Genomic DNA, 15,000 nt, shown 5'->3' with positions numbered 1-15,000 from the left:
GTTTCACACTGTGATATCTCACTCCTACATCCTTATCATAGTGTTTCACACTGTGATATCTCACTCCTACATCCTTATCATAGTGTTTCACACCCTGATATCTCACTCCTACATCCTTATCATAGTGTTTCACACCCTGATATCTCACTCCTACATCCTTATCATAGTGTTTCACACCCTGTCTTCCCTTGTCATTTTCCCAAAGATGATATCTCACTCCTACATCCTTATCATAGTATATTTAAGCAATAAGGCCCGAGGAGGTGTGGTATATGGCCAATATACAACAGCTAAGGGCTGTTCTTAGGCACAACACATCACAGGGTGCCTGGATACAGCTCTTAGCTGAGGTATATTGGCCATATACCACAAATCCCTGAGGCGCCTCATTGATATTATAAACTGGTTATCAACATAATTAGAGCAGTAAAAACACATGTTTTGTCATACCCGTGGTATACGGTCTGATATACCACGGCTGTCAGCCAATCAGCATTCAGGGCTGGAACCACACAGTTTATAATTGCCATTAAACCCATTCAGTTCGGTGCCGCCACGTTTAGCAGCTCAGTGATAGACATACTGCTGATAAAACAGTCCTAGAAGCATTCAGAAACCAGACAGTAAGTGGTGAAATCAGCCTGTGATGAACAACAGAAAAAGCTATGGACCTCGTTCTTAGCAGGGCGTTGTGAGTGAAAGGAGGCCGGGTTGTCCCGCGTGGAGTCTTTAATCTGGGGTCGAGGGTGAGAGGTCACCACCTCTTTAGTAGACGGCTCACTCTGTAGACCAGATGGACAGACAGACAGACAGACAGACAGACAGACAGACAGACAGACAGACAGACAGACAGACAGACAGACAGACAGACAGACAGACAGACAGACAGACAGACAGACAGACAGACAGACGTAGCATGTGAGGCATACAGTACGAAGTAGCAGTGTGTGTGTGTGTGTGTGTGTGTGTGTGTGTGTGTGTGTGTGTGTGTGTGTGTGTGTGTGTGTGTGTGTGTGTGTGTGTGTGTGTGTGTGTGTGTGTGTGTGTGTGTGTGTGTGTGTGTCTGTGTCTGTGTGTATGAGAGAGAGATCAGGAGAGAGACAGTACATTAGCAATAATGAGAGTTAGGCCAGATACTGTAGCTACGATTCTGCCTCAAAGAGAGATACACAGACACACATATGCACATACACGCACACACACATACACACACTGCTGTCAGTCAATTATTGACACTGACCCTGGTTGTGTCTTCAGTGCAGTCCTCTCTGGACGATCCCACAGAGTGTCCTACGGGGTGTCTGGTGAGGGTGCGGTGCTGAAGCTGGGGGGAGAGCATCTGCAGACTGCTAGCCCTGGTGGGCAACCCCTGGCCCACCATCAAGCCCCCCTCACTACCCCCTCCACCCCCACCTCCGTGGGACCTGTGGCGCTCACTCCTCCTCACGTACATGGAGTGGCGGTGAGGCCTCTGCTGGGAAGAGAAGGGACTGGTGTAGCCCAGGCCGTAGGGGTAGGACTCATGGGGGGAGGCCAGGGTGTGAGCTCCGTGGTTCCCCCCAACATCCCCTTCTCCTCCTGGGTCAAGAAGCTCCGGGCCCGAGGCCAAGGCCTCCTCTGGAGCTTTGTGTCTGGAAGAGGAGGCGCGTCGGCAGGATGAGTCCAGGGTGGAGCTCTCCAGGCGGGGGTTGTTGCCGCGGGACGAGGGGCTGTGGCCGGAGGAGTGGCCGGTGTGGCTGGATGTGTGACCAGAAGAGTGGCGTTCGCTGTGGCGGGGGGCCTGGGGACTTCCAGGGGGGGCGTGGCCAGAAGAGTGTCGTTCGCTGTGGCGGGGGGCCTGGGGACTTCCAGGTGGGGCGTGGCCAGAAGAGTGTCGTTCGCTGTGGCGGGGGACCTGGGGACTTCCAGGGGGGGCATGGCCAGAAGAGTGGCGTTCGCTGTGGCGGGGGACCTGGGGACTTCCAGGTGGGGCATTGAGGTTCAGGTCCAGGCAGCTGAAATAACATATAGACTGACCTCAACCATGAGTACAACAACACACATATTTACTAGCCATCAGACCTAAAAAAACTCTAATTCTCAACGAGAATACAATGTTCAGATCTGGCCTCAGGAGACTACACATTTCCAAATACTCACCATCACCAAGACTACACAAAATCAATAAGCTAGCATGCTCTTCAATGTTGGAGACTAAGATACATTCATTAACCATTCCCTGACAGCTCCCTACCTCTCTCTCTAGGTTAACCATTCCCTGACAGCTCTCTCTCTCTAGGTTAACCATTCCCTGACAGCTCTCTCTCTCTAGGTTAACCATTCCCTAACAGCTCCCTACCCCTCTCTCTCTAGGTTAACCATTCCCTGACAGCTCTCTCTCTCTAGGTTAACCATTCCCTGACAGCTCTCTCTCTCTCTAGGTTAACCATTCCCTGACAGCTCTCTCTCTCTAGGTTAACCATTCCCTGACAGCTCTCTCTCTCTCTAGGTTAACCATTCCCTGACAGCTCCCTACCTCTCTCTCTAGGTTAACCATTCCCTGACAGCTCTCTCTCTCTAGGTTAACCATTCCCTGACAGCTCTCTCTCTCTAGGTTAACCATTCCCTGACAGCTCTCTCTCTCTAGGTTAACCATTCCCTGACAGCTCTCTCTCTCTAGGTTAACCATTCCCTGACAGCTCCCTACCTCTCTCTCTAGGTTAACCATTCCCTGACAGCTCTCTCTCTCTAGGTTAACCATTCCCTGACAGCTCCCTACCTCTCTATCTAGGTTAACCATTCCCTGACAGCTCTCTCTCTCTAGGTTAACCATTCCCTGACAGCTCCCTACCTCTCTCTCTAGGTTAACCATTCCCTGACAGCTCTCTCTCTCTCTAGGTTAACCATTCCCTGACAGCTCCCTACCTCTCTCTCTAGGTTAACCATTCCCTGACAGCTCTCTCTCTCTAGGTTAACCATTCCCTGACAGCTCTCTCTCTCTAGGTTAACCATTCCCTGACAGCTCTCTCTCTCTCTAGGCTAACCATTCCCTGACAGCTCCCTACCTCTCTCTCTAGGTTAACCATTCCCTGACAGCTCCCTACCTCTCTCTCTAGGTTAACCATTCCCTGACAGCTCTCTCTCTCCAGGTTAACCATTCCCTGACAGCTCCCTACCTCTCTCTCTAGGTTAACCATTCCCTGACAGCTCTCTCTCTCTAGGTTAACCATTCCCTGACAGCTCTCTCTCTCTAGGTTAACCATTCCCTAACAGCTCCCTACCCCTCTCTCTCTAGGTTAACCATTCCCTGACAGCTCTCTCTCTCTAGGTTAACCATTCCCTAACAGCTCTCTCTCTCTAGGTTAACCATTCCCTGACAGCTCTCTCTCTCTAGGTTAACCATTCCCTGACAGCTATCTCTCTCTAGGTTAACCATTCCCTGACAGCTCCCTACCTCTCTCTCTAGGTTAACCATTCCCTGACAGCTCTCTCTCTCTAGGTTAACCATTCCCTGACAGCTCTCTCTCTCTAGGTTAACCATTCCATGACAGCTCCCTACCTCTCTCTCTAAGTTAACCATTCCCTGACAGCTCCCTACCTCTCTCTCTTGGTTAACCATTCCCTGACAGCTCTCTCTCTAGGTTAAACATACCCTTACAGCTCTCTCTCTCTCTAGGTTATCCATTTCCTGACAGCTCTCTCTGTCTAGGTTTACCATTTCCTGACAGCTCTCTCTCTAGTCGAACCATTTCCTGACAGCTCACTCTCTCTCTAGGTTAACTATTTCCTGACAGCTCTCTCGCTCTCTTTCTCTCTCTAGGTTAACCATTTCCTGACAGCTCTCTCTCTCTCTTTCTCTCTCTAGGTTAACCATTTCCTGACATCTCTCTCTATAGGTTAACCATCCCCTGTCAGTTCTCTCTCTCTATGTTACCTGGCAGGGAAGAAGCGGGCGGAGATTCCAGGGGTTGCCGTAGGGTCGTCGGGGTGCATGCTCCTCACCCCATCTCCAAGGTTACCACCCACAGACTTGGCATTGTTGCTCAGGGCGTTGTGGCTCTTGGACAGGCTCAGGTAGGAGCTGGAACTCTTGGAGGAGCTGTGGGTGGAGTCTATGTTGTGTCCACCATGGCGGCCATGTTGTTTCTCCATGGTATTGGTCTTGCCCTCCAGAAAGGAAGAGTGTCGTCCCTGCCCTACTGGAAATGTTCAAATGTAAAAAATGGGTTGGCAATGCATTTATAAGTAGTCTTGCCTGAGACAGAATGGCCCACAGGGCCATAAGGCAGCTTTATGTTCCAGTATACCCCCTGAACAGGATTCTAGTCTAGAGCATTTTTCATTTAAGTATTAAGGAAGTGGTATGTATTAATCTTATGTGAATGTTTCAGTAGGGTGACCCCGGACCTTGCTGTTGCTGCTGAGAGCGGGAGGTGGACTTCACGTACATGGCTCCAGGGCCCTGCTGGTCAGGAGCCTTGGCCCCTGGGGGCCCAACACCAACCAGGTTGAAGTCAAACTGTGTCGTGCCCTTTAAAATAAAGAGAAGATAAGAGAAGATGAAATAAGACAAGATAATGACTTTATTGTCCCCAACCACGGGAAAATGTTGTTTTCAGCCTTGTGCATTTATATGAAAATACATGTCAAGAATAAACACATGTCAAGACATAGACAGTTGGAGAAACAAACTAAATGAATACAATTTATGTAAACAAGTGTAGTTTGCTCCATAAGGAGCTGAATAAGTCAATGAAAGTAGAGGTCCTGGCATTGTTTACCTTGGTGTCCTTGGGGCTGAGCAGGTGTGGCATGTTGTTGTTGACCAAGTCCTTACTACAGGTGATGGAGCGGTTGAGGGTCTGGGTCATGTAAGCCTTGGGGTGGAGGGTGGGGCTCAGGCTGGACGACACAGGCTTGTTGCCGTTCAGGAAGCTGTCGTTGCCTAGGTGAAGGTCGCCATGGCGAGGTAGGCTGGAACATTCCTTACTGTTAGAGTGACGGTGACCCGAGCTCTTACTGCCGTGGCTTCTGTATGGAGGGAGGGAGGGAGGGAGAGAAGGAGAGAAGGAGAGAAGGAGAGAGAGAGGTATTAAGATGGAAAGATATTGAGATTGAGAGATATTGAGAGGTAAGGTACAGGTATAGGTAATCCATAGATCTAAGTAGCTTATTTTATCTGTGCTAGAACAACATAGCCAGATGTGAAACTATGCAGTATCCAGAACCTAACCAGACCCCATTCAGTATCCAGAACCTAACCAGACCCCATTCAGTTTCCAGAACCTAACCAGACCCCATTCAGTATCCAGAACCGAACCAGACCCCATTCAGTATCCAGAACCTAACCAGACCCCATTCAGTATCCAGAACCTAACCAGACACCATGTAGTATCCAGAACCCAACCAAACCCCATTCAGTATCCAGAACCTAACCAGACCCCATTCAGTATCCAGAACCTAACCAGACCCCATTCAGTATCCAGAACCTAACCAGACCCCATTCAGTATCTAAAACCTAACCAGACCCCATTCAGTATCCAGAACCTAACCAGACCCCATTCAGTATCCAGAACCTAACCAGACACCATATAGTATCCAGAACCCAACCAAACCCCATTCAGTATCCAGAACCTAACCAGACCCCATTCAGTATCCAGAACCTAACCAGACCCCATTCAGTATCCAGAACCTAACCAGACCCCATTCAGTATCTAGAACCTAACCAGACCCCATTCAGTATCCAAAACCTAACCAGACCCCATTCAGTATCCAGAACCTTACCAGACCCCATTCAGTATCCAAAACCTAACCAGACCCCATTCAGTATCCAGAACCAAACCAGACCCCATGCAGTATCCAGAACCTAACCAGACCCCATTCAGTATCCAGAACCTAACCAGACCCCATGCAGTATCCAGAACCTAACCAGACCCCATTCAGTATCTAGAACCTAACCAGACCCCATTCAGTATCCAGAACCTAACCAGACCCCATTCAGTATCTAGAAGCTAACCAGACCCCATTCAGTATCCAGAACCTAACCAGACCCCATTCAGTATCCAGAACCTAACCAGACCCCATTCAGTATCTAGAAGCTAACCAGACCCCTTGTGGTGTCCAGTGCCGTGCTGACCTGGTGGCCACGGGGTTCTGACAACAACAACAACAACAACATCAACACCAACAACCCCCTACAGTGCTGACCTGGTGGGCACAGTGTTCTGACAACAACAACAACATCAACACCAACAACCCCCTACAGTGCTGACCTGGTGGGCACAGTGTTCTGACAACAACAACAACATCAACACCAACAACCCCCTACAGTGCTGACCTGGTGGGCACAGTGTTCTCCATGTGGATGTGGGGCTTCCTCTTGGAGGAGCGTGGGGGGTTAGGGGAGGGTGGTGCTGGGGCGGGCTGCTCCAGGAGGCGGAGGGGCTGGAAGGCTGGGTGGTTCAGACTCTGTTCTGTCAGGTAGCGGTCAGAAGGGACCAGCAACAACAGGTTCTAGAGAGGGAGGAGACAGACCAGAGGTTTAGGACACAGTTCTTTATTACAGTTTGACAATAAAAAAGGTCAATCACAAAACTCTATCCATATATATACAGTGAGGGAAAAAGTATTTGATCCCCTGCTGATTTTGTACGTTTGCCCACTGACAAAGAAATGATCAGTCTATAATTTTAATGGTAGGTTTATTTGAACAGTGAGAGACAGAATAACAACAAAAATATCCAGAAAAACGCATGTCAGAAATGTTATAAATTGATTTGCATTTTAATGAGGGAAATAAGTATAAGTATAAGAAAAGAGAAACGACAGTCCATCATAACTTTAAGACATGAAGGTCGGTCAATCTAGAAAATGTAAAGAACTTTTTAAAGTTTCTTCAAGCGCAGTCGCAAAAACCATCAATCGCTTGATGAAACTGGCTCTCATGAGGACCGCCACAGGAAAGGAAGACCCAGAGTTACCTCTGCTGCAGAGGATGAGTTAGTTAGAGTGACCAGCCTCAGAAATCAGCAATTAACTGCACCTCAGATTGCAGCCCAAATAAAGGCTTCACAGAGTACAAGTAACAGACACATCTCAACATCAACTGTTCAGAGACCACTTCTAAAGGACACCAATAAGAAGAAGAGACTTGCTTGTGCCAAGAAACATGAGCAATGGTGTAAATCTGTCCTTTGGTCTGATGAGTCCAAATTAGAGATTTTTGGTTCCAACTGCTGTGTCTTTGTGAGAAGCAGAGTAGGTGAACAGATGATCTCCGCATGTGTGGCTCCCACCATGAAGCATGGAGGAGGAGGTGTGATGGTGTGGGGGTGCTTTGCTGGTGACACTGTCATTGATTTATTTAGAATTCAGGGCAACACTTAACCAGCATGGCTACCACATCATTCTGCAGTGATACGCCATCCCATCTGGTTTGCGCTTAGTGGGACCATCAGTAGTTTTTTTAACAGGACAATGACCCAAAACACACCTCCAGGCTGTGTAAGGGCTATCTGACCAAGGAGACTGATGGAGTGCTGCATCAGATGACCTGGCCTCCACAATCACCCGACCTCAACTCAATTGAGATGGTTTGGGATGAGTTGGACCACAGAATGAAGGAAAAGCAGCCAACAAGTGTTCAGCATAGGTGGGAACTCTTTCAAGACTATTGGGAAAGCATTCCAGGTGACTACCTCATGAAGCTGGTTGAGAGACCAGCCGTTCTGGAAGACTGTGTGATCACGCTCTCCGCAGCCGATGTAAGACCTTTAAACAGGTCAACATTCACAAGGCCGCAGGGCCAGACGGATTACCAGGACGTGTACTACAAGCATACGCTGACCAACTGGCAAGTGTCTTCACTGACATTTTCAACCTCTCCCTGCCCGAGTCTGTAATACCTACATGTTTTAAGCAGACCACCATAGACCCTGTGTCCGAGAACACTAAGGTAACCTGTCTGTAGCCATGAAGTGCTTTGAAAGGCTGGTCATGGCTCACATCAACACCATTATCCCAGAAACCCTAGACCCACTCCAATTTGCATACCGCCCTAACAGATCCACAGATGATGCAATCTCTATTGCACTCCACACTGCCCTTTCCCACCTGGACAAAAGGAACACCTACAGTATGTGAGAATGCTATTCATTGACTACAGCTCAGCGTTCAACACCATAGTGCCCTCAAAGCTCATCACTAAGCTAAGGACCCTGGGACTAAACACCTCCCTCTGCAACTGGATCCTGGACTTCCTGACGGGCCGCCCCCAGGTGGTAAGGGTAGGTAAAAACACATCCGCCACGCTGATCCTCAACACAGGGGCCCCTCAGGGGTGCGTGCTCAGTCCCCTCCTGTACTCCCTGTTCACTCATGACTGCACGGCCAGGCACGACTCCAACACCATCATTAAGTTTGCTGATGACACAACAGTGGTAGGCCTGATCACCGACAACAACAAGACAGCCTACAGGGAGGAGGTCAGAGACCTGTCTGTGTGGTGCCAGGACAACAACCTCTCCCTGAACGTGATCAAGACAAAGGAGATGATTGTGGACTACAGGAAAAAGAAGACCGAGCACGCCCTCATTCTCATCGACGGGCTGCAGTGGAGCAGGTTGAGAGCTTCAAGTTCCTTGGTGTCCACATCACCAACAAACTAACATGGTCCAAGCACACCAAGGCAGTCGTGAAGAGGGCACGAAAAAAACCTATTCCCCTTCAGGAGACTGAAAAGATTTGGCATGGGTACTCAGATCCTCAAAGGGTTCTACAGCTGCACCATCGAGAGCATCCTGACTGGTTGCATCACTGCCTGGTATGGCAACTGCTCGGCCTCCGACGCAAGGCACTACAGAGGGTTGTGCATACGGCCCAGTACATCACTGGGGCCAAGCTTCCTGCCATCCAGGACCTCTATACCAGGCGGTGTCAGAGGAAGGCCCTAAAATTGTCAAAGACTCCAGCCACCCTAGTCATAGACTGTTTACCTACATGTACATATTACCTCCATTATCTCGACTAGCCGCTGCTATTACCTCGACTTTACTGCTGCTATTTAATTATGTGCTACTTTTATTTCTTTATTTTGAGGTATTTTTTTAAACTGCATTGTTGATTAATGGCTTGTAAGTAAGCGTTTCACTGTAAGGTCTACACTTGTCATATTCGGCGCATGTGACAAATACAATTTCATTTGATATACAGAAAAACCCTTGAAAGAGTAGGTGTGTCCAAACAGACTGGTACTGTATATATAATCAAACGTTTATTTTATTAAACTATAATTCAAGTTTATTGTTTTGTATATACAGTGAAGCACATTTACATTTTCTTAATTTACCAGACACTCTTATCTAGAGCAACTTACAGTAGTGAGTTCATACATTTTCATAGTGGTCCTCTGTGGGAATTGAACCCACAACCCTTGTGCTGCAAGCGCCTTGCTCAACTAACTGAGCTACAGCATTCTTAAATGCAGTGCTCTACATTTGTTGGTTACATTTGTGAATTCATTATCACGCGCAAAATAGAAATGCCAGAGACTCAGCCCATAATAAAAACAAGACTGTTGGCTTTTCACCATGTCGATCCAGAGACAGAGAGATGGGTGGGAGGGTTATCACACCATTCATCTCCTGAGGAAAGTGTGATGTACTGTAAGCCTAGCTAACAGCAGAGTACTGACTGACCCACAGCTTTAGTCATAGACATACATTAGCTAGCAAGACTAGTCTAGTTTGAGCCTGTAGGATCCAGAATACCTTCCATTAGCAGGACTAGTCTAGTTTGAGCCTTCTGGACCCAGAATACCTTCCATTAACAGGACTAGTCAGTGTGAGCCTTCTGGACCCAGAATACCTTCCATTAACAGGACTAGTCTAGTTTGAGCCTTCTGGACCCAGAATACCTTCCATTAACAGGACTAGTCTAGTTTGAGCCTTCTGGACCCAGAATACCTTCCATTAACAGGACTAGTCCAGTTTGAGCCTTCTGGACCCAGAATACCTTCCATTAACAGGACTAGTCCAGTTTGAGCCTTCTGGACCCAGAATACCTTCCATTAACAGGACTAGTCTAGTTTGAGCCTTCTGGACCCAGAATACCTTCCATTAACAGGACTAGTCTAGTTTGAGCCTTCTGGACCCAGAATACCTTCCATTAACAGGACTAGTCCAGTTTGAGCCTTCTGGACCCAGAATACCTTCCATTAACAGGACTAGTCTAGTTTGAGCCTGGAGGACCCAGAATACCTTCCATTAGTTTTTTTTCAATTGTTTAAGCACAATTTTGAAAACAGGGCCCGGTTTGTCAAAACACTACACAATTAGCACAACCCTACACCAAAGTAGCACAACACTTCAGATCATTTGCAAAATGGAACACTTTTGTCAAAACTATACACGACTTCATAAAAACGTTTATTTTGTTACCATACGAACACACATTTCATATGACTTCAATCTTTTTGAACCAGTTACACACTGCTGTTGCTAACCTAAAACACTTTTAGCAAGTCTAATTGTCAGTGATTAGAGTACTGTAAATGAAGTACACAGAGAAAGTGCAACTATACAAACACTACACAAGACCAATGCTGCGGACTGAGGAAAATATCATTTATTTCTCTCCATATACCCAAATCAGTCAACATGTCAACATGGAGAATCACAACAAAACATGTCCCAGTTTTCATGCTACTACAGTAGTGTGCATAACACTGTTAGCTCAACAAACAGACAAACGTAAAATACTGTATCCAGTACAGGTTACAATTACAGTAAATAACAACAAACATAAAAAATAATCTGAAAAAAAAAACGGACAATATTGTACAGAAAATACTACAGTAAACATACTATACATTATCTCTTCGCCTAGCTGGATCTGGCCAGAGAATTTCATCAACATCACAAGCAATATCCTCATTAGCAAGACAACGCGGGAAGAACCGTCTTGAATGTCGAATCCATCCTTGCACAGCTGCGGCGTCGACTTGGTCACAGGCGTCCTCCATGGCCTGAATGAGGGGTACCTGAGCCTGGGGCTGGAGATCGTAAACCTTCCACCGCCATGCAGAGAAAAACTCTTCCATAGGGTTTAGAAACGGAGAGTATGGTGGAAGGTATAGTACTGTCAACTGTGGATGGTGTTGAAACCAGTTCTGGACCAAAGCAGAGCAGTGGAATGACACATTGTCCCAGATGACAGTGTATTGCATCTGGTGCATTTCATTACCTGCTGTGACGATGTGGTGCAATCGGTCCAAAAATGCGAGGTGTTGTAAGGGCCCATTTTGGCAGGACGGAGGAGAACCCCATGCTGTGAAATGGCAGCGCAAAGGGTGATGTTACCCCCACGTTGCCCTGGGACATTGATTATAGCCCTGTGGCCAATGATATTTCTGCCTCTCCTTCTTGCTTTTGTGAGGTTGAACCCTGCCTCATCAATATATATGAATTCATGCAGGATTTCCTCAGCATCCATCTGCAAAACTCCCTGAAATACAGTGAAAGACAAGATTGTGTAGTTCAGGATAGGTCTAGTATACAGTCACTGTAAAAAAGTCATGTGTGCAGTATGCAACATCACAGTGCTAAAGTGAACAATACAAACCTCCACATACTCATGCCGCAGCCGTTTGACCCTCTGAATTCCGCTCAAAAGGCACTCGATAAAGTTGTTTCATTTGAACCTGATGTCTTTTCAGGATGCGTGCCAGTGTTGACTGAGAGACCTGATGGACATTATTGAAAATGGCAGGTCACCGATAATGTTGGCTTGTAGTTCTCTGAGCCTGATAGCATTATTGGCCAAAACCATGTTTATTATCTCTCTTGTTCTTGCGTGAATATGGGCCCCCTTCCTCCTTGTCGTTCCCAACCCTCAATCCTATGTAGAGAATAATACATGTAACTTACTGTACAATGTCACAGGAAGGGGTATCACAAGTGCTGATATGGTGCATACAATAAGCAGCTGATTACTATAGACAGATCTTTTACCTGTTTTCCTGTCGAAAAGTCCTTATGACAGATGCATTATTTACATGCCATTTTTTTTTACATTTTAGTCGTTTAGCAGACGTTCTTATCCAGAGCGACTTACAGTAGTGAATGCATACATTTCATTTTTTTTTTTTTTTGTGCTGGCCCCCCGTGGGAATCGAACCCACCATGCTGGCGTTGCAAACACCATGCTCTACCAACTGAGCTACAGGGAAAGCTGTATATCTGAGCTACAGATGCCACTGTATATCTGCTAAGATTTGGCTGAACTCTCAGTCCAGCCTCCCTCAGCGTCAATCCGTGGTTCACAACATGGTCCACTAGTGTTGCACGAATGCCATTTGATAAGAAGAGGACCAAACTTCTTTGTGCACGTTCTCCTCCTGCTTCAGGTCTTCCTCGACCTCTGGCTCGGCCTCTGCCTCCTTCGTGTACTCCTCCTCTCACCCTCACTCTTCTTCTGACTCCTTCCATTTTGGTTGAAGGCAGGTGAACCTACCTGCTACATTTTTATAGTGCTTAAACCTGATTGGTGTGTCTACAATTTAGCAATCATGTGTTTGTGTACATGATGGCTGTGTTTAACAGATTGGCTCATAGGTGTGGTCATTTGACAGTCAGTGCTTTGGAATTGCAAGGAAGTGACATCATGATATACTTCTGTGTCTGATGTATACAAGTGTGTTTAGTGTTTTGAAACCACTGTGAGTATTGTTTTGCAAATAGAGTGAAGCTGACAATGTGCTTAGTGTTGTGCAAATCTAGCCTTGTGTTTTGCTCCTTGAGTGTAAGGTTTTGCTAATTGTGGGAAAAGTTACATTTTAGTCTGTAAGCAATCGTAAAAAACTGTAACAGGACTAGTCTAGTTTGAGCCTTCTGGACCCAGAATACCTTCCATTAACAGGACTAGTCTAGTTTGAGCCTTCTGGACCCAGAATACCTTCCATTAACAGGACTAGTCTAGTTTGAGCCTGGAGGACCCAGAATACCTTCCATTAACAGGACTAGTCTAGTTTGAGCCTTCTGGACCCAGAATACCTTCCATTAGCAGGACTAGTCTAGTTTGAGCCTTCTGGACCCAGAATACCTTCCATTAACAGGACTAGTCTAGTTTGAGCCTTCTAGACCCAGAATACCTTCCATTAGCAGGACTAGTCTAGTTTAAGCCTTCTGGACCCAGAATACCTTCCATTATCAGGACTAGTCTAGTTTGAGCCTGGAGGACCCAGAATACCTTCCATTAACAGGACTAGTCTAGTTTGAGCCTTCTGGACCCAGAATACCTTCCATTAACAGGACTAGTCTAGTTTGAGCCTGGAGGACCCAGAATACCTTCCATTAACAGGACTAGTCTAGTTAAAGCCTGGAGGACCTAGAATGCGCTAATACTGCAATACCAATTGTGTGTGTGTGTGTGTGTGTGTGTGTGTGTGTGTGTGTGTGTGTGTGTGTTACCTTCATCAGATCCAGCATGAGGCCACTCAGGATGGCCAGGTACCTCCGCTCCAGGGTTGTAGGGTGGTTCACTGAGGGGAACTGTTGACACACACACAGGTACAGCTGTGAGGTTTCAGAGTGTAGTGTCTATGTTGAGATTCAGATGATTCACTGAGGGGAACTGCTGACACACACACAGGTACAGCTGTGAGGATTCAGAGTGTAGTGTCTATGTTGAGATTCAGATGATTCACTGAGGGGAACTGCTGACACACACACACAGGTACAGCTGTGAGGATTCAGAGTGTCAGTGGTCTATGTTGAGATTCAGATGATTCACTGAGGGGAACTGCTGACACACACACAGGTAAAGCTGTGAGGATTCAGAGTGTAGTGTCTATGTTGAGATTCAGATGATTCACTGAGGGGAACTGCTGACACACACACAGGTACAGCTGTGAGGATTCAGAGTGTAGTGTCTATGTTGAGATTCAGATGATTCACTGAGGGGAACTGCTGACACACACACACAGGTACAGCTGTGAGGATTCAGAGTGTAGTGTCTATGTTGAGATTCAGATGATTCACTGAGGGGAACTGCTGACACACACACAGGTACAGCTGTGAGGATTCAGAGTGTAGTGTCTATGTTGAGATTCAGATGATTCACTGAGGGGAACTGCTGACACACACACAGGTACAGCTGTGAGGATTCAGAGTGTAGTGTCTATGTTGAGATTCAGATGATTCACTGAGGGGAACTGCTGACACACACACAGGTACAGCTGTGAGGATTCAGAGTGTAGTGTCTATGTTGAGATTCAGATGATTCACTGAGGGGAACTGTTGACACACACACAGGTACAGCTGTGAGGATTCAGAGTGTAGTGTCTATGTTGAGATTCAGATGTGTCTGACTGGAGTTGACAGGAGACCCAGCTGACTGTTGTGTCTGAGGCCAGACATGCTGTCAACGGGCCTAACACAGCTTTCACTATAGCAGGTACATGATTACCGCCACTCCCATGGATCTGTGTGTGGGAGTGCATCAGGAGGCTGATGGACATGCATGTTTCTGTCTGTCTGAATGTGTGGATCTCTGTGTGGGAGTGCATCAGGAGACTGGTGGACTTGCATGTTTCTGTCTGTCTGAATGTGTGGATCTGTGTGTGGGAGTGCATCAGGAGGCTGGTGGACATGCATGTTTCTTTCTGTCTGAATGTGTGGATCTCTGTGTGGGAGTGCATCAGGAGACTGGTGGACATGCATGTTTCTGTCTGTCTGAATGTGTGGATCTCTGTGTGGGAGTGCATCAGGAGGCTGGTGGACATGCATGTTTCTGTCTGTCTGAATGTGTGTATCTGTGTGTGGACATGTTTAACTACTCTTGCAGGGACCAAAAGTCCCCACAAGAATAGTAAACAAACAAAAATTGGACCAACTGGGGACATTCTGTTAGTCCCCACAAGGTCAAATGCTATTTCTAGGGGGTTTATGGTTAAGGTTAGAATTAGTGTTCGGGTTAGAACTACGTTAAGGGTTAGGGTTAGGAGCTAGGGTTAGGATTAAAGTT

At 46.9% G+C, this 15,000-nt stretch overlaps 1 protein-coding gene across 2 annotated transcripts in view; it reads right to left on the bottom strand.

The window, feature by feature from the left end:
* Window positions 1-15,000, bottom strand: part of LOC106600438 (cyclin-dependent kinase-like 5) — a 204,851-nt gene that overhangs the window by 6,148 nt on the left and 183,703 nt on the right. For both annotated transcript variants that reach the window (XM_045699510.2, XM_082963716.1), the window contains exons 9-15: window positions 13,446-13,526; window positions 6,317-6,492; window positions 4,761-5,010; window positions 4,387-4,510; window positions 3,914-4,175; window positions 1,241-1,994; window positions 672-782 (exon numbers count right to left, since the gene is read on the bottom strand). In XM_045699510.2, the coding sequence (XP_045555466.1) occupies window positions 672-782; window positions 1,241-1,994; window positions 3,914-4,175; window positions 4,387-4,510; window positions 4,761-5,010; window positions 6,317-6,492; window positions 13,446-13,526 (1,758 nt within the window). The remainder of the gene's footprint in view (window positions 1-671; window positions 783-1,240; window positions 1,995-3,913; window positions 4,176-4,386; window positions 4,511-4,760; window positions 5,011-6,316; window positions 6,493-13,445; window positions 13,527-15,000) is intronic.

The sequence above is a fragment of the Salmo salar genome, chromosome 17, assembly GCF_965601325.2.
Source record: "Salmo salar chromosome 17, fSalSal1, whole genome shotgun sequence".
Taxonomy (NCBI): domain Eukaryota; kingdom Metazoa; phylum Chordata; class Actinopteri; order Salmoniformes; family Salmonidae; genus Salmo; species Salmo salar.
The sequence above is the reverse complement of the archived record's forward strand: the minus strand, read 5'-3'. Positions and strand labels throughout refer to the sequence as shown.